The sequence below is a fragment of the Falco rusticolus genome, chromosome 4 (assembly GCF_015220075.1).
Source record: "Falco rusticolus isolate bFalRus1 chromosome 4, bFalRus1.pri, whole genome shotgun sequence".
Lineage (NCBI taxonomy): Eukaryota > Metazoa > Chordata > Aves > Falconiformes > Falconidae > Falco > Falco rusticolus.
Window position 1 is genome coordinate 75,249,767 of NC_051190.1, and position 20,314 is coordinate 75,270,080.

At 38.1% G+C, this 20,314-nt stretch overlaps 1 protein-coding gene across 2 annotated transcripts in view; it reads left to right on the forward strand.

Moving 5' to 3' along the window:
- CDK14 (cyclin dependent kinase 14) overlaps positions 1 to 20,314 on the forward strand; it is a 316,491-nt gene that overhangs the window by 139,720 nt on the left and 156,457 nt on the right. For both annotated transcript variants that reach the window (XM_037386401.1, XM_037386402.1), the window contains one exon: positions 9,750 to 9,812. In XM_037386401.1, coding sequence (XP_037242298.1) covers positions 9,750 to 9,812 — 63 coding nt within the window. The remainder of the gene's footprint in view (positions 1 to 9,749; positions 9,813 to 20,314) is intronic.

The following is a 20,314-nucleotide window of genomic DNA, read 5'->3' on the forward strand; positions in this document are numbered from 1 at the left end:
TATTTTTTCCTAAATTACAGATAAAAATTCCAAATGTCATTGTAGTGCATCAAAAACATATACATGTAGTAAGATGCCTATGCCAGTGATAATGCTTTACTCAATACAGGTAAGGCCACCACCGAAAATAGTAAATGTGTCCACATAAGGAAAACCTGAATCAGGTGGAGACCTGAGGGGGAAAGAAACAAGAAAGAACAAACATCTAGATAAAGGCTTCCGAGGAAAAGTCAAATGTACAGTAGGGCTGGTTAGAGTTGGGGGGAAAAAGGATGAGATGGTTACAAACCTTTAAATATCTAATATAGAAAGACAGTGACTTGTTTCTGTGTCAATGGTAAAGAGGGTAAGAAAATCTGAAATTGCACTAAGGAAGAGAAAGATTAAATTATATGAATACCTCTTTAATGGTAACAATAGTAAAGCACTGAAGAAGATAACTACAGGGTGATGGTTTCTCTAATACTGGCTGTCTTTAAGAACAGTTTAGACATTCATCAGAACATCAGAATGACATGTCATTGATAGTAGATATAGGTAAGTTGATTGTTTTTTCTTTGAGAACCTTTCTATGTGTGTCTTTCTGCATCTTATTTTTTTATCAGTTAAATATGAATACTTGTAGTCTTTCAGTGAAGTTAATACACTGCTACTTTCCTGTATCAGGAGTTGAAGAAAAAAAAAAGTTGATTTATTTACTACTTCAAACAAAACTAAAGAAAAAATGCTTCTAATTTTAGTATTTGTTAGATTTTTTTGTTGTTGTGTTTTGGGTTTTTTTTTTAGTAATTATGTTGTAGATTTCTGGACAGCTCTACCATCAGTAATATTCTGGTGGCACACCACACATTCCTTATCTTTTAATTTCAGCAATAAACTGGCATTGTCCAAGTCCCTCTAAGGTGAAACCTGACAGTATCTCAACTTGCACTAGAGACTTGTCTAATCTAAACTTTTTTTTCTCAGACCCTTTAATAATGTGGGTTGTAGCTGCTGCTTAATTCCTCTCAAAATGAGAAGCGCTGATTTATTCAGTGCAGACTGAAACAACCAACCAACCAACCACCAACCCAAAACCTGGCTGTTTGGAGAGTGATTATTGCCTTAATTCTAAATCTAAAAATAGATTTTTCATTCCGGAACTAGCAGTATGCAGCTTTGTGCTAAAAAACCAGAAACTTTGGGTGAGCAATTCTGGCAAAATAATAATAACACTAAAAATCCTGGAGGCAGAATGAAGAGATCAGTAATTGCAGATGTCATTATAATATGTTTATAGTTTTATGATATAAAAATAATTAAGGAATGGTGAATAAGAGGAATCAAGCTTGAGTAATAAATAGAGTCAACACTTGAAAGTTAAAAAGGCCTATTCATTTTTTGGTTTTTTTTACTACTTTGAGTAAAGAGGATATAATCCATGGAAGCATCATTTTTCTTTTGTGTGCCTTGCAGCCTGAAGTGCAATTTTCCCTATAAAATTTTTATTAATCTTTCAATCATGCATGGGCAGTTAAGATTAGGAGGCAAGGCAGAAAGCAGTCACTCAGCCAGTGTGAAGAGAGGTCTACCATAGGATGCTGAAGCTTTTAGAGAAAGTGTTTGCACTTCTCTTTTCCTGCCCTGAAGATTTTTATTTTTTTTCTAGCCCAGCACACCACCATAGCAAAGGCTCTTGTGCCAACTCAGCTTGTGTAGGTATGTCTACATTATCCACAGCCGATACTGTGCCAGTAGTAGTGTGGATACTTGGCATAGTGTGGCTGTATGTGGATTGTCATCCTCCCTGCAATGTGTGTGCTCTGTTTACGTGGTCCTGGAGTGAGTATTGTCACCATGAGTTTAGTGGTATCTGCCATGGTCCAACAAGAAACTTTTTGTAACTTCAGATTGATTTTTATTATTTTTTTAAAAAAAATATGTGGATATAGCGGGTGTAATGGTCAGTGCTGTGGAAACCTAATGACTTACCAAGTTAAAGAGAAAGTGACCATGCACATGTACTGCAACTTGCTCAGCTTATTAAGAATTGTCCCAACCCTTTGTTGACTTTGGAACTGTAAGTCCATCACAGTTTACACAAGTTGATGATCTGCTAGGTTTTTCATCATACTAAACAGAAATTCCTACAGATTTTTGAGATGTCATTTTTTTGTTAAAATAATCCCATGAAATTAAGTGTTTATTGTCTCTTTAACCTGATTTACTAAGAAAAACAAGGGCTGATACAGTTAGTAAGGGTGGACAGAGAATAAGGAAAAAGGATAATCTGGCTTCTTTAGAAAACTGGATTTTGTTGAAGTCCTCTTAGTTCATTCAGCAGTTCTTTCCACAGCAGTGTGTGTTTCACTTGTCAAGAATCAGGGACCAGATGAATGAACAGAGATGTGCAATGAACAGAGACTTTGTATCAATAAATACGTATTTTCTACTAACAACCAAAAATCAGGCAACTGTGCATTCCTTTTTCTTTCTGGGATTTTCAGGTAGGTTTGTGTATGTATTATGTACTCCCACCACCAAACCTCCTTTTCTATATATTATTGTTAATGTGATTTGAAGTATATTTATCTTTGTTGACAGTGTGAGAGAAATCCAAGGCACTAGAAACATCTGTTAGCAAAATTGTTTTCATTAAAGGTGTCTTGTGGGGCGTTTTTTTTCTTTCTTGAATCCCTAATATATATATTTCCCCTGCTGCTCAGCCCAGCTGGTGCTGTTGCCTTCTGCTGTTTTCCTGGAAGTTGCTTAGGTATCACCCAGAAATAGCTTGTAGGATATTTTGTTACCATGGCTAACACTGCATTTTCTCACAGGGGGGAAAAGATTGCATTATACAAAGCCATAGAAACACTTGAAAATGAGAATCTATGAGACTTGAAAATACCAGCAACATGAAATTAAGTTTAAAAACCGGGTGCAGTAATCTGCAGAGCACTTAGGTTGGAGGATACATGCCATTTAAATAGAATTAAATTTTCTTTGTTCTCCTGTCACTTCAAAGTACTCCTACTGCCTATGCTTTCATTGGTAAATTATATTATCAGTTTAAGAATTTGTTGGTGAAAAAAAGGGAAAGTATTTAGTCAGTAAACTGCTAGAGCATAAATAATGTGTGCTCTCCTTTGAACAGAGAGGAATGGCTTCGCAACAGCCTCGTTGGAGCAGCACAATCTGTCGCTGCATGATGGCATCGCTGGCAGCCAAATACTCCCATTTTTGTTTTAATGGAAGGGTTCTTTCACATTGCTGGTTTTACATGATGGGAATGCGGTTGGAAATGCTTCCTGTTCCATTCACAAGCCCCAGGCTCTCGTGCATTTCAGCTTCAAAAATGACAGCTGAAACCAATTAGGCAGAATTATGGGACAGCTAGTCACATGGAGATTTATCATGACCGAGGAAGAGGAGGGAAAGAGAATGTATTGCATGGAAAGTAGAAGTGACTAATTTAATTAGAAGAGAATGACAGTCAATTATTATTATGGAAAAGGGCTGGCAAAGTGAGCTCATTTCATGTCACTGGCCATGGCTTTGAAAGGAGATGTCCTGCCCTTTGTCTGAATATGTTTTATGTTTGGTAGCAGTCTTCAATTATGAGCAAGATAGCTGAGCAAATAGTTGATGTTAAAGCAAAGCACTGAGCATATCTGAGGACAGTCATAACTTGTGGTTTACTCATCTATTCATAATTAGAGCTCCTTCAAGAGGAGAAGGGAGGAGTCTGAAACCATCAACGTTGCCTCTTTTTTTTTTTTTTTTTTTTTTCCTGTTTGCATGCTTCCTTTCTTCCAGAAGTAGGATGCAATGTATATAAACCTTGCTTCAGCTGTATAAATACCAGGCTGGATTCTTTTCCCTTCAGCAGATGCTTATACACAGTATACTCGCAAACATAAACATGCACGTGTCTATAACACAAACCAGAGTCTTGCTGAGTAGAGATGACCTTCATACACTTATAAACTGCCACGGGTATAAAGCAAAACCCAGTTCATTTCTTTGTGTGAGCCTGGAGACAGTATTTCATAAGGTAAATGAAACTTCTTGTGCTATTGTCACGGTGGTTGGTGGTGTGGGGGAGAAGTGAGTGAAAAAACTTGACAGAATGAGTCTGAGCAAGCATGCATTTCCTTTTTTTTCTTTTTTTTTTTCATATGGGGTGTTTTCTTGTTTTTTGTCCCAGGCTTCAGTTTGCATAACCCTTGTAAAAACTGTCGTTTTTAGACTCTGAGCAGTTAGGTTGGATACGTAACTTAATATCTCCCTTATTTTCATGTAACCGTATGAGTTGTGATACTTGTCTCCATCATAGGGAGGAGAATATTTGAAATTAATTGAAACTTGGGTCAAAAGTAGGCATTGGCTGGTGTGCTTCTACGTATAGTTTGAAAACAGAGGAATGGTTGGACTAGCGTAGCTGAGCATGAGTTTTCTATTCCCTGTCCTAGGAGACATTGTGCCGTCTCTGATTTAACCAGAAATCATGCCATCTGCCCCAGAAAGGGTCGGGGGGTTCCTAGTGCAAGTGTAGTTACTTGAGTTGTGCACTGAGGAAAGGGGTTGTGATTTAACTTGGTGAGAGAAGGTAGCACAAAGGCTTGATAGAGCCTTCTCAAGGATGTGTAGCTGTGTGTGCCAGAATCCTGAAGTCAAGTCACATTCCTGGAGCAGTGATCTTCCGGCACGATTTAGTAAAATACAAGTATTTGAAGAAATAAGATGACAAAATCCGCCTCAGGTTGCCTATACTTATTTTTAATTTCAGCCAAAATGGCCTGGATATCTTAAACCTGTAGTGGAGAACCCTTACTCTAAATACTCAAGCCTTACAGCATGGGCTTGGAGTTTGGAAGATGGGTACCCTTTGTGCTGCGGGTGGTGCTGAGCTATTATTTCCAAAATTGCCCCAAATGTGGTCAGGTGGTAAGCTTCAGAAAAATTGTGATTTGTACTTAAAAACTATGTATTTAAGATTCCCCCTGTCCTCTCAAAGACTTGCTTTAATCTTGCACTTAAGATATCATAGATGGCATCCCCGGAGGAAATGAGGTTGTTCTCAGGGAAGCGAGGTTGTTTCTCCAGGAGTCAATAGGGGGAGGAGAGATCAAATTGCTTACTTAAAGCAAAAGAGATTTTGCACAAACCAGGTATCTGCTGGGGTTCCTGCCTCATTCAGAGTATCTTTTCAAGGTAAGACAGGTAATACTACTGTAGAGAACTGGGTTCCATCCCTGCTGTGTTGGGAATTGTCATCGCCATCACAAATTGCTGTCATTGCAATTCAGATACAACTGACTTCTGCTATTCAGCATAAGATTCTCAGTCTCCCTTGCAAAAGCATTATACACTCACAGCTGTAACTGAAGTCAGTCAAAACAGAGAAGGCAAAATTGTGTGAAATACTATGAAAAGTCAAAACCAAAGTGCTTAAATGGAGTTGGCCAAATCAGTGATATTTAGAGACTTTTTTCTCTTTGCTTTGCTTCCCTACCTGATAAGAGAATAATGCCACATCTCCCCTGGATTGCTATGGAACTATTTTATGTTTGTGAAGTGTGTGAATAGCATAGCAATAAGCAGGTAAGGAATGCCAGTGAGATTAATATTTTTGCCTTCAAAGTAGTAAATGATCCAGAGACTGCAAGCTGTGTGAGAATGGGAAAAAAAAATCCAAAACATAAAAACAGCACAGCTGTTCTGTAATCAGGTAACTCCTATTCTACTGAGTGAGTATGTCTAATCCTGTGAGGGGAAAATAGAAAGTGATCACATAATGCATTTAAAAATTTATCATAACGTATGTTTATTGGGCGAACAAATAAAAGGTTGGATAAACCCCATTAATTCTGGACTTCCTTAGCTTTTGAGTTCTTCACTATGGAAACTTGATTTATTTATTGTTTTGTGTAGCTGTTATGAACAGATTAGTGCTAATAGCTTGTATATACATGTAGGTATGGGTAAACTGGTTGAGTGCTAAGAGCAGGAATTAATGGGATTTTGAATTTAAGCTAAAATAACATGTTCTGACAGCATGGCATTAGTTGTGGTGATTTATGTGTGTTGGAGATTAACAGTGTGGCTGATAGTTATTAAAAGATGCCTTGAAGCAGAATTGGTCTAGCCAGGTTTCTGTGATCAGGTTGCATGTGACAGATACTTGTCATTACTTGGAAGTCTCTGTACTGCATTCCCAGTGTATCCTGCTTCCCTGTGAGGTCTCCTTACCCTCTGAGACAGTGGAGAAAAAACTGTAAAAGGTGTGTTGGTTGGTTTGTTTCTTGTCTTTCTGCCTTGTTTCAGCATAGTTATTGCATGACATGCATATATAGCATGTTATTGCCAGAATATAATTGTATCTTGCATTTTCCTTTAGAGTATATATTTTATTAGATCAAGGTGTTAACCACAGTAAAGATCCTAGCATTGCGAGCATGGCATGCTGTATCTGCAGCCACTGTTCTACTTGGGATAGCATGTTGCCTTCTACCTCGAAGTACAGTGTTAAGAAAAAGACTCCATTCATCTATATGGTACCAATTTCATGCAATGCTGTTAGAAAACTGCTTTCATCCAGTTTACTGTTTTCTTTTTTAATGTTTTCCTGAAACTTGCATTCATATTGTCTTCTTCAATGTCAGCTGAGTACACAAGCACTGGAGCAGACACTTGGCCGCCAAAAAAAACAGGTTTAGAAATAGTTGTCCCTGCAGCGCTGTCAGCTTTCCTGGCTGTACTAATATTTAATTCAATGTGCATTGAGGCCTTACCTTGGGAAAAGAAAAGCAGCTGATGCTGTCTGCTTTACAGCTAAATTTTTTTTTTTTTTTAATTGAGGGGCAATGTACTATAACTTCATAAGTTGCTTTCCCAGTTGGTGCCATAGTGTTTAGGGGCTTTTGTGAGGACTCCAACTTAGTTTTATGAGGGCAAATTCTTGAAAGATTTGAACAGAAAAGACTTTCCATTTCTATTTACTGGCTGAGTGAAGGTTGGTAGAGGTTTCTCTGTGTCTGTAGCATGTGTGTGGGGAAAAAAATAGATGACAAGACTGCTGCACAATTGACTCTGTAAAGGCTTCCAAGATTATGTAGAAATTGCTGTTTACATTGAATTTTGGGTAGATACGAGCAATTGGTTTTTGAAGGAGAGAACCACTGATGCAGAAGGTTATAGCAGGCTACCAGTTGTCCAGGTCCTTGGGGTAGGAAGAAGCAGCGAATGATGCATAACACAAACAGGGTCATCATTGATGTTCATGTATGGAGGAAATGCATCTAAATAATAACTGAAATGTAAGTGGAAGAAAATGGGTTTATCCTCAAAATTCATTACAAGTATATTTGAAATAAAAAGATGACTTATTGCTGTTCCTAGTGATGTAACTCTGAAGAGAATGTTCTTAGAAAGTTTTTGGTGAATAGAAAGGTGCAGCTATTGGGCAGCTGAGGTGCTGGAGCTTCAGGGATTGGACCTTCAGAAGTAGCATTGGCTTTGTCTTTGTCTGGTCTAGTTTCTGTGGGGTGACCAGTTGCAAGTCGTAGAAATCAATAGAAGGTGAAAGAGGCACTAAGCTTTCCACCTACCAGGTTATCTGTCGCCCACAAAAGCTTGATGACTGAACTATGGGGTAATGGTAATTCTCCTTCAGCCAGCCCATGCAAGGGAGCGGGCCATGCCGGGGGCCATGATGGGTGCATCAGAGGATGGGACAGCACTGCCCAGGCTTTCTAAAGCAACATTTCAGCCTTTTCTTTAAAGTTCTCCCAGGCACTGCGGGTGCTATCACTGTTCAAAGAGTTGTATTTAAGTTGGTACTTCTCTTCAATAAGCAACAACAGGGAGAGTCCCCAAACTTAATTTGACACCAGCCATCACCTGTAGTAAAGGTGTTTCCCTTCATACTTCGCCAGAAGCAGGCTCTTGTAGTGGGGTTAGTACTCAAAACCTGTTCCCTTTTCCAAACAAATGACAAGGTTAGCAGATGACTTTGTTCAAGTATGTTTCCTTGACGTTGATAACAGTAAAACAAGACAGAACTGGGTAATGCTGTGATGCATACTGAAGGATGACTGGTCCATTTTTGGCATGGTTTTATTGGTACAGTCCAGAAAACTAGCTGGGAGATTGGGAGTTTATACCTGAAGTGACTAGAGATTTTACAGAAACTAGGAATAAGTCTTTAAACAGAAGATAGACCTTATGCAAAATGCACTTCACTGACAGTAATTGTTCATGGTAGAGGTGTATTTTTAAATTTTCTTTGTAAATGCATTCATTAATGTGTTAACTATAAATTAAAGTTTTGCTTGTTGTAGCTTGTGTTTTGGAAGCTCTGTTGTGTTGTATTTAGTGTGGCTTGCCCCGTCTGTGTGTGCCCTCTGCCCCCCTGATACCCACACTGCTCATTTTGGAGCTCAAGCAATTTCCTGCAGTTCGGACGCTCGCTCTTTTGAAGCCATGTAAGAATTCATGAAAAAAAGTTGTGCTAGCACACAACCTAATCAACCAGTGTATCTTGTGTTGTTGAAATACTAATTTTACAGTGTGTTTTCATATTTATGACTTCAGAAGAGATTATACAGAACAATTGTGGCTACTAAGATTTTGTGTCTTAGAAGATGTGAACTTCTCTATGATTCTTTATAACTCTGCAAAAGAGCACTAGAGAATGGCTCCTGGAGTAGGAAATGTTGCACAGAGAAACCATTCTGCTATATTGAAGGCAACTTTTGTCCAAAACTCTCACCTTGAAAACTGCTTATATTTAGTTGGGCTGTTCTGTATGTGAGGCAGGTATTGCCAAGTAGCTTTTCAAGGAATGCTGGATGGTTTTTACAAGATGTGTTCAGCAACCAGATGTGGAAGACAGAGTCAGTTTCCCGAGTTTTTTGGTCGTTAATCTAGTGTATATTTTTGCTTTGCTTATTCTGAACATAATTCCAGAAGCTGAGTTGTGCAAGCAAATCATAGAAGAGACGTGCCACTTCACTGAAAGTGTGCTGCTGACTGGTAGGAATGTGAAGAAATGCAAGAGAAAAATTCAGAGACAGTAGTGTGTCCATAATAAATCCAATAAATACTTATTAATTAAAAATAACAATTTACACTTACAAGCCTGCTTATTTTCTGAAGAGATTTTATGGTATATTTGTGGGGAATATAGGCAACTATGAAGGGAAAACATATTTTTGTGTCTTCAGTGAAGGTATTTTCTAAAGTATCTGTAATTAATAGCTGTACGTGTGCATAATATGCGCTTTTTGAGCTGGAAATGATCATTTAGTACTCTGATAGGCAATGCATTTCACATTTATTTTCTAAACCATTAAGCCATCTTAATCTAGAATCACTATAAAATGATATTTAAAATCCCATGTTTTAATGTGAATAATGACAGTAACATTTGAGGTTCTCCGTTGATGTTCTTCCTCTTCCCTCCTAATATTACTTTATTGGTATTGATGATGATATTGTCCTTACAAGGTATAAAATGATAATAAAATTAATTTACCATATACAGAATGTTAGGAAAAAATAATTTACGTTTGGTGAATATTCATATCAGTCAAGTTACCAAGGTTGTTAAATAAAATGGAGTGTAAAGGTACAAGCGTGTGTGCACACGTGTGGCTGAAAAATCTCATTATTTTCCATTTGTTGTGCCCACTCCTAAGTAGAAGGATATTTAATTGCTGCAGTCATACAGATATTAATACACTTTTTTCCATCTGACTTTCTTTTAGCATACTGATTTATGTCAGTACATGGACAAACACCCTGGAGGGCTTCATCCAGAAAATGCAAAGGTAAGTGTCAAAAAGAGCACACATTCAAGGCAAACGCAGTAACAGTAACTTTGTGTAAAATGTCATGTTGGTTGTTTCACAGAAGCTGATTATTAGCTAAAGGGAAAATGACTGGCATATGAACTGCATTTTAAAAGATATTTTTTTCTTTAAAAATAATTAAAAATCTAAGTATTTGAACATCCCCACAAAAGAACTTGTGAAGTCTGTAAAACTGATTCAGAGCCAGAATATTTGAGTAAATACTGTTAGTGTTGGTAACCCCTCCCCTCCATTCAAACATTTGCTCTTAAGACAATACTACCCTAAACCTCCTGAGTAAATATCCTTTAGGCAGCCAGTACTAGATCTTCAGTGAGGTAAATCACTGTAGGTTCACCAGGTTTGAGGGAACTGTAGTAAATTATATTAACTGAATGTACTGCTTTTTATATGAGCATATAAAATCTTCCCTAATCTTTTTGCTCACTTATTTTGATGAAGCATTTTCATAGCTGATCTCACTTTTAATTTTTATTTTTTTTCCTTCTAAGGTAGATACTGAGGATTGTCATGCAGGAAGGAGGGAGTATATTAGCAGGATTTAATGGAAAGATAGACTGGTAGAGACTTGATCCAGTTACTTTCTGGGAAGTCAGCCAAATGATTTTAGCATCAAATGGAAGCCAGTCAGACATACAGAATGTGTTGTGTGTGTATAGATCACCCAGATGATATTTGTTACACTTGCCTTGCACTTTGACATCAGTCCCATTGTTGTTCTACTTTAGAAGTGTTTAAATCTTCACTTGTCATACTGAGAGCTTTATTCTAGTATTTAGTTTCTTGAAATTGAGAAGTTTGTGGAAAAAAATAAATCACACTTTCCTGGAAAACTCAAAGGCCTTTTTGGTTTAAGAAAAGAAAATATTTTAAAAAGAGGAATTATTTTTTTTTCAGTATCTGATCATTGTTGTACATCAACTACTTTTATAGTGTAGTGGATTAATTTTCTAGATGAGAATGGCTATCATCAAAAAAATAATTAAATAAAGAATTCTTCCTTACTGCATATATTTGGCCAAACTAAAAAAAAAAATAAAATATATATATATATATTCATATATTCTTTTTGAAAATACATGATGTGTATGCTGCAGCTAGCTTCCTTGTAATGTATGACTGTCACTCAGACATTTTGCTAGCGTGAACAGGGAAAGCCCACGGGTCTCCTCCCAGTGCCAGCTTCACAGTGCCTCTGTGACTGCGGCGCTTGGAAATGGCTAAAGGTGGGTGAGGTGGGACCTGTTCTTCAACCGCTAAAACTTCTGAGCTTCCTTTGCTGTTCAGTTTCCTAAGCAGAGTTTCATGTGCGTGTTAAAACAGTGGTTTTGCGTTTCATTTCCCTGTGAGAGTGCTTCTACATTTGGCTTTCTGAGGTTTGGCATAAGCTACAACTGGCTTTGAAAGTTTTTTGTGCTGCTTCAGATTTGCAAGACCTACTCCAAGGCTGCAGTGCTGTATAGCTCAGGATCTAATATGCAGTAGCCATTGTAGCTGTAATTGTTGCCCACTGAGAAGACATTATACTTCACGTAACTGTACTTTTTCTTGATCGTATCAGGGCCCAGTGAGCTTGTCTTTTTGAGGGTAGGCATATGTGGATAATTAGGCTTGTTAATGTGTCACTCCTCCAAATGCTGAGATACCTTTCCTAAAACAGGAGCTTCAGAGGGAACTGCAGCAACAGAATTTCACTTTCAGATTTTGCCACATGTATTCCTGTGGCTGTCTTTACCATCTAACAACAGTGTTCAGCAACACTTCCGAAGCTTATGGACACATTACAAATACTTCTTTGAGTAGCCAAGTTTAGAGTCCTGGTGTGCTGCTAGTTCAAGCTTTTTAAAATCCAGATGGATTATTAATTTAAAAAAAAAAAAGAGAGAAAAAACATGGGGAAGTTGGAGCAGATTACTCTTCTGCCATGAGCAATCCCATTGGACAATTAATATTTTTTTCCTGTTGAATAATAATAATGAAAATTGGTTATATGCGTTTAGTAAACTCTTTTGCCAGGCCAGCAACAAAGACTAGCCTTAGTTCATGCAGTAATTATTACAATCTAGCATGATGGTTTGAGCTCCTACGATTTTAAAACTGATTTAGCCTGCCTGGGGTTTTCAGTGAAATACCGCTCTCAAAGCCATGAGTGAAAAATACCTGCCTAGCCCAACAGAGTGATTTCTTCAGCAGGGGGGGGACAGAGGCTGCAAAGAAAAGGGAAGCCAGTCATATATGCTGACAACTCCCAGACTTTCACCACCATGCAAAACTAACAGCTTGCACTCCTGTCTTCTGGCAGAGGAGATAAGATGGTTACTATATAATATCTTAATGCTTTGCTGTGCTCAGTTTGTCGACTTACATAACTGTGGTTCTGAGACTTTGCCACCTATTTTGGTTTTAGCTTCTGGACAGAGTTGTCTATATGGAACTACAGCTGATTTTTAAGAGTTGAGCTGAGCCATGTTAATTAGCCTTCTCTCCCTGCCAGCCCCTTCTTGCTACAGGTCCTTCAGGAATTTCACTTTTAGTCAGACTTTTAGGCAGTGTTTGTTCAGAATCACTGCTTATGTGATCCCTAAATCCATTTTAAAAAACTTAGAGTTGAGCAATTATATTCCAGTAGTAATAAATTAGTCTCAGCTCTCTGGGGCTAACCTGTGGGATTAAGCCATTGATGCTCTCCCAGTATGACAGAAGGCCCCCTGCCTTTCAATTTTGTTTTTTAGGAAAGTATTGCCTACAGATGGATATTCCTTTCTGACTTATTGCCAGTTATTAGAAATACAAAACCACATAATCATGCTTTTTTTTTCCAAATAATATTGTACAGTAGTTCCTGTAAAATTGTACTTCATAGGAATGCAGAAGCAGTGCTATTAGTTATTTATGTTTTGGTTTCTATAGGACATCTTCAGCCTAATTGTATTTCTGAATTTTCTCTGTATTTACAAGTTAAAGGCAATGGTTGTTCCCTCAGGCTTACTTTTAGATGAAGAATCATGAACAGAATAAAATCCAGATTACTTTGATAGACACACATATTGCTGTCCCCTTGGGTGTTGTGTTTGACATTGCCTTTCTTTGTGGTTTCAAATAGGCTATTTGCTGTCACTTAAATATTCTAAATAAAGACTACGCAGAATATTCTAAATATGTGGAAGTATAAAGAAGAATGTCTCAATTGGCAGTCGTAGGAGTCTTGGGACAGTATGTTTAAGCAAACAGAAAATATTGTTTCCTGAAGTATTAGGTTTATCCTTTTAGTGGTACATATGTATTCACACATAATGATTTCAGAATTTTATATTTCATGTGTGGAGATGAAAGTCTTACCAATAACACCACGTTTTAAACTCTTCACAGAATTTGTGCATGGGGCTGAGATACTGGTTTTTTAATACTTATACCTGAGAATGTTAAACCAAGTATCCTGGTGACATATATGTGGTTAAGTACTTGCAATGTCTTTATCAGCTGTAAGGGAAATTGGCAGAAAGCAGCTGTTTCAATCCATAGGTTCTCCAAATTCTGTTAGCTTCAAATACACAATCATATACATCTTTGGTTACTAACAAGCCTGCATATTTACCATTTATATAAAACTTTATATTAATACGCTGTGTACAGTATTATAGTTAGAGATGAGGAGAGAAAAGGTAATCGGTTAATAAGTCCCTGTTTAGTAGGCACAGCATCATCGGTCTTCTGGTTTTGAAGATGTCTTTCGAATTTTTTCCAAGACTGAAGGCAAGCAATAAATCTGAAATACATGGCCTCACATATAATTATGTTTCTGTTGGAAGCTACTGCTGCAGCCTTGTGTATGGTTGGAGCTAAGAGCTGATTTATGTATACATTATGTATACCACGTGGCGCTTGCCAAACTGCAAAATGTGCTGCTGCAAACTGAGGTACAAGACTTGCTCCTCACTCGCTACACTGTTCCTCCTGGCCCTGACTACTGAAATTTGTACTCCTGGCTTTCTTTCCTACAGCTGTTGCTGCCTTTGGAGATAGTTCATACTTCTTGGAATCTCAGTTGAAACATCTGGATTGCTTCCTACAGCGGGAACTCTTAAAGGGTCACAGCAGCTAACTGACCCTGCCAGTGACTCTTTTATGATGAACTTAATTCTGATTTGTGTCTCTTTCTGTCTGGTACAGGACCATCTCCACCAGCCTTTTGACTTAACTTTCTTGGTTCTCCTGAGCCTTTGCATCTGTCCATAAATGCTTCTTATTTTGTACATTCATACTTTAATTCTTAAGTATCTTTTTTTCGTGCATTTCAGCATGTCCTGTGAAAATGTAATTGTTCTTAACTTCTTTCAACCTTTGAAATACCATCTTTATTTTAACTGCATCTTTTACTGCATCTTACTACATTCCCAGTAATGCAAATAAATTCGGCTTTATGTTTTGATGCATTTATTCTATAGTTGAGTCCATTTTCTGTAACTCTTGTTACTGGAGGAACAAGCAGAGCACAGGCTTGCGTCTGTCATGCCTGCATTGCTTGTTTGCTTTCCTGCCTTAAAAATAAATCTATTAATGAAAGCTGATTTGCTTTTTAATTGGTAATGCTGCATTGAAATAGCTGTAGTCTTTTGGGAAAAGCAACCTCATCTTTTTTCTCTCTGCCTTTTTTCCTCTACTTGCAGTGTTAGAGGTAATATCGATTTATGTGAGCGTTTGACTTCAAAAAATCTTTGACAAAATAAAAAGACACTTGCCTCTGACCCACTGTTCCTCAATCCATGCAACACCAGCCTGAATGACAATGGAGATCTCAACCAGACAAAAATGATCTCTGTCTCTTAATTACTCCTGAAATCTTTTACTTCAGGCAATGCGGAAGACTCCTATCCTAATACTGCTGCTCTGATTTGTCCTCCCTAGGCACCTTTTCTCTTCCCAGGGCCAAAAAGTGATGAGAAGAAATAGGCAGACCCTCTTGTTGAACTTTGCATGCAGGGAACAGGAATATTAAGCTTTCTCCCAAGAGCCTTCAAGACTTCAGCTCTTACCTACCCATCTAAATCCAAGCCTTCCTTGCTCCTAGGAAGCAGGGCACAGCAGTCTTCTATGCATACTTGATGGATTGTTGAAGCAAACCTCAAACAACTAAGCCCTACCCCCACCACAACCTTTAAAAATGTGTTTTATCACTGTAATACTGAGTCAGAGTTGACTGTCAAGGTCACATGTAAGGTATGTGGCAAAGTGTGGAGTGCAATTTGAGTATTAAGTTTCCTAGGGCATCCCAACAATCTCTGTACAAAATACGCTTAAGTTTCAGTAAAAAAATGTAACCAGTTTCAGTCTTGAAACTTCTACAGAAATAGTTTAAAAGAAATGTAATTAATAGGAATTTATGAAACATAATGGGATGCTGCTATACTTCTCTATGCTAAATGCTCAAGAAGAGATCAGTCAACTTTATAGCACTGCATTTAAAAAAAATAATTTACAAAAATCCCAAGTCTGATATAATAAAAATATTGGATTTATTAAACCAAGGTTTTAATACTGACTTCCTAAACAAGATGTAGTGCATATTGAATTGAAAATGTTGAAATACAATGCATGTTATCTGATGTTATCAGAAGTCTCTGGCACTTAATCACTTGCGGTATTCATTTATTACTCTCTATACTGCAGTACTGTGAATGTTGTCCTTAATTAATGGTTACAGTTTTTAAAGTTGAGTCTGTTTTTGTCAGATGAATAATTTTGGCATTTAATGACTAATGTGAAAATTAATAATCTAAGTCAAAACCATAGGGTGGTTGTCAGCTGATGTCTTCTGTAAACATAAATATTTATCACTGAACTGATTAGAGCTTTAGAATAATCTGAAGCACAAAGAGTAGGGAAGCATTCAGAACATGGAAGGATTAGGCAACTCCTGTATCCCATCCGTGAGGCTTGCTACAGTTCAAGTGCAGCTGCTTAAACTTTGGCAGTAGCAGAGCGTTGTATAGTGGCTTTTGCTAAGCAGTAGCTCCATTCATTATTAGTAAGGTATAAAACTGTATGCTTGTTAGGAAACATAGTATCTGAAAGCATGATAAAAATGCTTTGGTTTTAGGTTACAGTTTTGTTGATGTAGGCCACCCTGGTGTGCTTCTCTTTTCTTTTTGCCGTGTGATTGTATAAATGTCTCTGGTGTGGATGAGAGGTTTGTGTTCCCCTTTTCTGTGGGAGACATGCATTGAATCACATGGCCAGTCCTGAATCCATATGTGACAAATGTGTGGTTACGTGATGTAGGGGAAGCTGGGGCATGTGAGTGCCCGTGTGTGACTGGAGGTGTCTGGCCAAAAACCTGACCACCATAGACTTAGGTGCACTCGGTTTGGGCAATTAAACCATGATAATACATACAGCTGTGATGAATTTTCATGTCTTGTTTCACCTATCATACTGACTCATTGAGGTTTGGAGAAAAGACTTTTTTTACTCTAAGGTGAATACCTACTATGGTGGTCCTTTTAATTATATCTGTTGTTACTGGAAGCAAATCTAATTATGTCCTAATTTTGAAATCTCTCTCCTACTTGCTGAAATTAGTGATGCTACTGATACAGAGTTGAATTAAAAATGTATTTCAACCAGATATGCTAAGTAGGAAGTGCTGCTGTTAATGTGGTTGAGAAGTGGTATTTTTCATTCCTCATTCAGTGAAGAAGCAGGTGTACAGTAGACAGAATAATGTTATGCCAAAATTAAGGTCGTCTTTTACACATGGCATTGAGAATTGATTATTTAAATGAGACTCTTTAGTTATCAGACATTAAATAAGGCATCAGCATTTCACTGTACTTTGTCAGTCTTGTCACTTAAAGTATGATTTGATAATATGCACAACTGTGAACAGCAAAAGCAGAATCTTTATCAGTGTGTTAAAATTCATGCGGAAGAAGGTCACTTTCAATCTAGTGTGTGCATATTAATTTATTGTCTGCTGATCCACATGGCTCACATACAGCAAAACCCCATGAAAATATCATAGGGATGAAGAAAAACACCCTTTCCAGTGTCTTTGAAATTCGTGAGGGACCAACCACAACTCTGACCTAGTTCAGCATGGAAGTGAATTGGTGAAAGGTAGAAAGGAGATTCGATTCTATTGAATTTATTTTTTACTTTTGCCATTCAGGAGTAAAAAATCTGAGACTCTTCCACTTATTGAACATCAGCAGCTGTCTGTAACTGACCTAAAGGAGTTTCTTTGTACTTAGTTAATTAAGCACACCTTCCTCATTGCAAATGACTGTAGTACTTACTACCCAGAGGGGACAAAAAATGATTAAAAGAGCATCAAAGAGAATAGAAGTTAGCAAATTAACACTTTCCAGTCTCTTTCCTTTGCAGTTCTGCTGTTAATAAGTGGGAAAATCTGTATCTTTTTTTAAAGTAATGGTACAATGCACATTCCTAGTGGCTGTATTGCATGCATTTCTGTGTGACATTGTCTTTGGTAAGTTTCTTATGCAAGGAATGCAGGAGCAAGTTAGAAACCTTTGTAAATGTCTTTTGGAGTGAATTATTTTAAAATTATTTTGGCAAGAACTCAGTTGGTTCCAGGGAGGTCAGATAGGAGAACCTTTTATTGAGATAAAGCTTATTATGATAATGAAAATCATGCTGATTCAAATGGCTAACAATTTTTTATTCAGATAGGATCCTTTATTCCTAGGGATGCAAATACATCTCAAGTCAACACTTTGTTCCTGAAATTTCTTCTTCTGACAATTTAAGCAATAGAGCCTACAAAGCTTTGACCTAAAAAGTTCAGTATTTCCCCAGGACATTGTTAGAAGTGAGAAGTCAGGTTTTATCTCATGGGTATTATCCTGGTTGGAAGGAGGGAAAAGAATGGCAAACCAGCAATGATAAAAAAGGTTGTGCTTGGTGAGCTTTTTACATGCTAGCAGAAGTCACAGAAAGACATTTCTCATTGTTTCTGGTACATAGTATTGGGGGTGGGGGGTGGGGTGCGGGTGGTGTTATGTTAATGGTTTAAAACAAGTAGATCTAAATCTCCCAAAAAATCTAGTGAACCCAAACATAACTGAGTATTTGTTATTGTTGCATTTATTTCATCCAAGGCTATGAGATAGTACTGTGGGATTTATTGCCTCCTTTTGCCTTTGAAAATAGTGAGTAATTCACAGAAGCCTGTAGCATCCTCTGGATGATAGGGAGAAGTACACCGGCTGCAAGCATGAAGTGAGGTGTCCTGTGCTGGGTTTCTTTTACTGGTGTTTTTGGATTTGATGGTCTGTTAAGACTGAATACGGTATCGATTGATGCTGAATACACACAAGAGGATTCAGATGATTACATGATACCCAGCTGGTGTGCTTTGATACGTACATACAGCAAGCAGCAGCATTTGTGTTATCGGTGATGATAACATAAAGCTTGTGCAGTACTATGTATTACCTTTGAAAGTAACTATGCTAATACAGCAATATGAGCTTATTGAAGTACCGGCACATAAATCCAGTAGTGCTTTCAGCTTTCTTCTGAACTGGTGTGAGCTCCTGGTCCAGGTTAGCTCAGCTCCATTTGCAGTCTTTTTGTTCCAGAGAGAGCAGAGCTGAGTGTTTTGTGCAACTTTCATAGACTAAAGGGTTCTAATGTAGCTTTCTACTTCTGTATCTAGGACCAGGTCCTTTATTCCCACAATACAACATGTGGTAAGTGAGCTCAGGTGCAGGAAATCATTCAGAAATCCCTCTGGATCATCAGGGAAAGACTTAAAAAAGTCCCCCACAGGCCTCATTAGTCTGTCCTTTTAGGCAGCATCCTTATTGGTCACTAGGGTCCTTGATGACTCAGCAGACACTGTGTGGAAATGGTACATTTTCTGGAGAACCTCTCTGGGCTTGTTGTGAATTTCTGCTTTTCACTTGCCCCATTATCCTTTGCCAGAAACTCTCTACCATCTCTGGGAACGAAGAGCAGCTATGCGGAATCATCTGAGCACTTCTACACAGATGACCTGTACATGAGCATCCCCCTTTACCATTAAACTCATCAGAGCTTTCTAAACCCAAGTCAGAAAGTGTTAACTCCCATCAGTCCCACCTGTTAGATGTGTTTTGGATGGCATGCATCAGTGTTGAGCTTATAAGCTCTTTTGGGTGAGAAGAGCTGAAGATCCTGTGTGAAAATAACATAGTAAAGCAGCACATGAGCCATCTTGCAGCTGTTAGTTCTGTGCATGTAATGTTCTAGGTTGTATACTCACCTGGTCTCATGAAAAACTGTGAAAGCAGGCTGTTCATCCAAGCACCTGGCAAGTCTCAGAAAATGTAATTGGTTTAAACAGACATTTGGTCAAATGTTGCATGGAGCTCAAGTGACTATCCAGGCCTTATACTTGATTGTGTAGGTGCTGACCTTTTTGTAGAGTTGAGGGCTTTCTCTTGGAAGTTAGAAGAACTGCTAATATTCTTTTAATATCACAGTCCATAAACCCCAGATTAGCTTTGACCTGCATGCATTTTTCTCACTGACAAGAAGCAACACACTTTAATGAAGAATTTTCATTAAACTGAGAGCTGCATAACTGTTAGGGGAATAAAGGTGATTTTTTTTCATGACTATAATAAATAAGCAAGGCCTGAATCACAAGTATTAGAATTTTTAATTTTTTGTCTCAATGTAAAGTGTTGAGCCTCTTAATGCTAATCCTTGCTGAAAACATGGCAAAAGAGACAAATCCCATTCCTGATTTCTGTCTTTTCCAACTCTCATCACAATGACCCTTGTCATTTTGTGAGTCTAATTTTATCACTAAAACTTCTTGTTCTTACTAATAAGCTGCAAACTGTTCATGAGTGATGTCCTAGTTTGTTTATTACAGGTTATTTGACACTTACAGAGCCTTGTGTATGACCATGCAAGTATTAATATAAAAGCTGAAGAACCACGAGTCTGTATCGTTTCTACCCTCATCACCAACCCATTGAAATGCATATGGAATTGCCATTGACTCCTTTTAGAGTTGTCCTGGTCTGCAGGGCTGCCATCCCATGGCCTTGGAGATGGTGGTTCAGTTGCTTGTTCAACAGCTCCCACCCCCCCCGCCCAGCCCTGAAGCCCTCGGCTGATGTTTCATAGTGATCAGAATTGAGCAAGATGGAGGAAGTAAGATCAGAATACGGCCATGACAGCTGGTATGCTGATTTCAGATCGGGTATAGGGGTAGGAATTGATGGTACCTCATCTAGTGTTCATGTCCATACTTGTGAAGGTAATGCAGATAGTCTTGAAGGAGAACAGGTTTCTTGGAGAGGGCTTTCCTCAAAGACAGGGGAGGTAACTTGACGGTGAGAAGGCAGAAGTGTTTCCTGAGGCATCAGAAACAGTTCTTTCCAATTTGTCTTTTCTTTGTGTGGAGTGAAGAACCATTGGGAATGGAAAGTCTCTTTTACTGT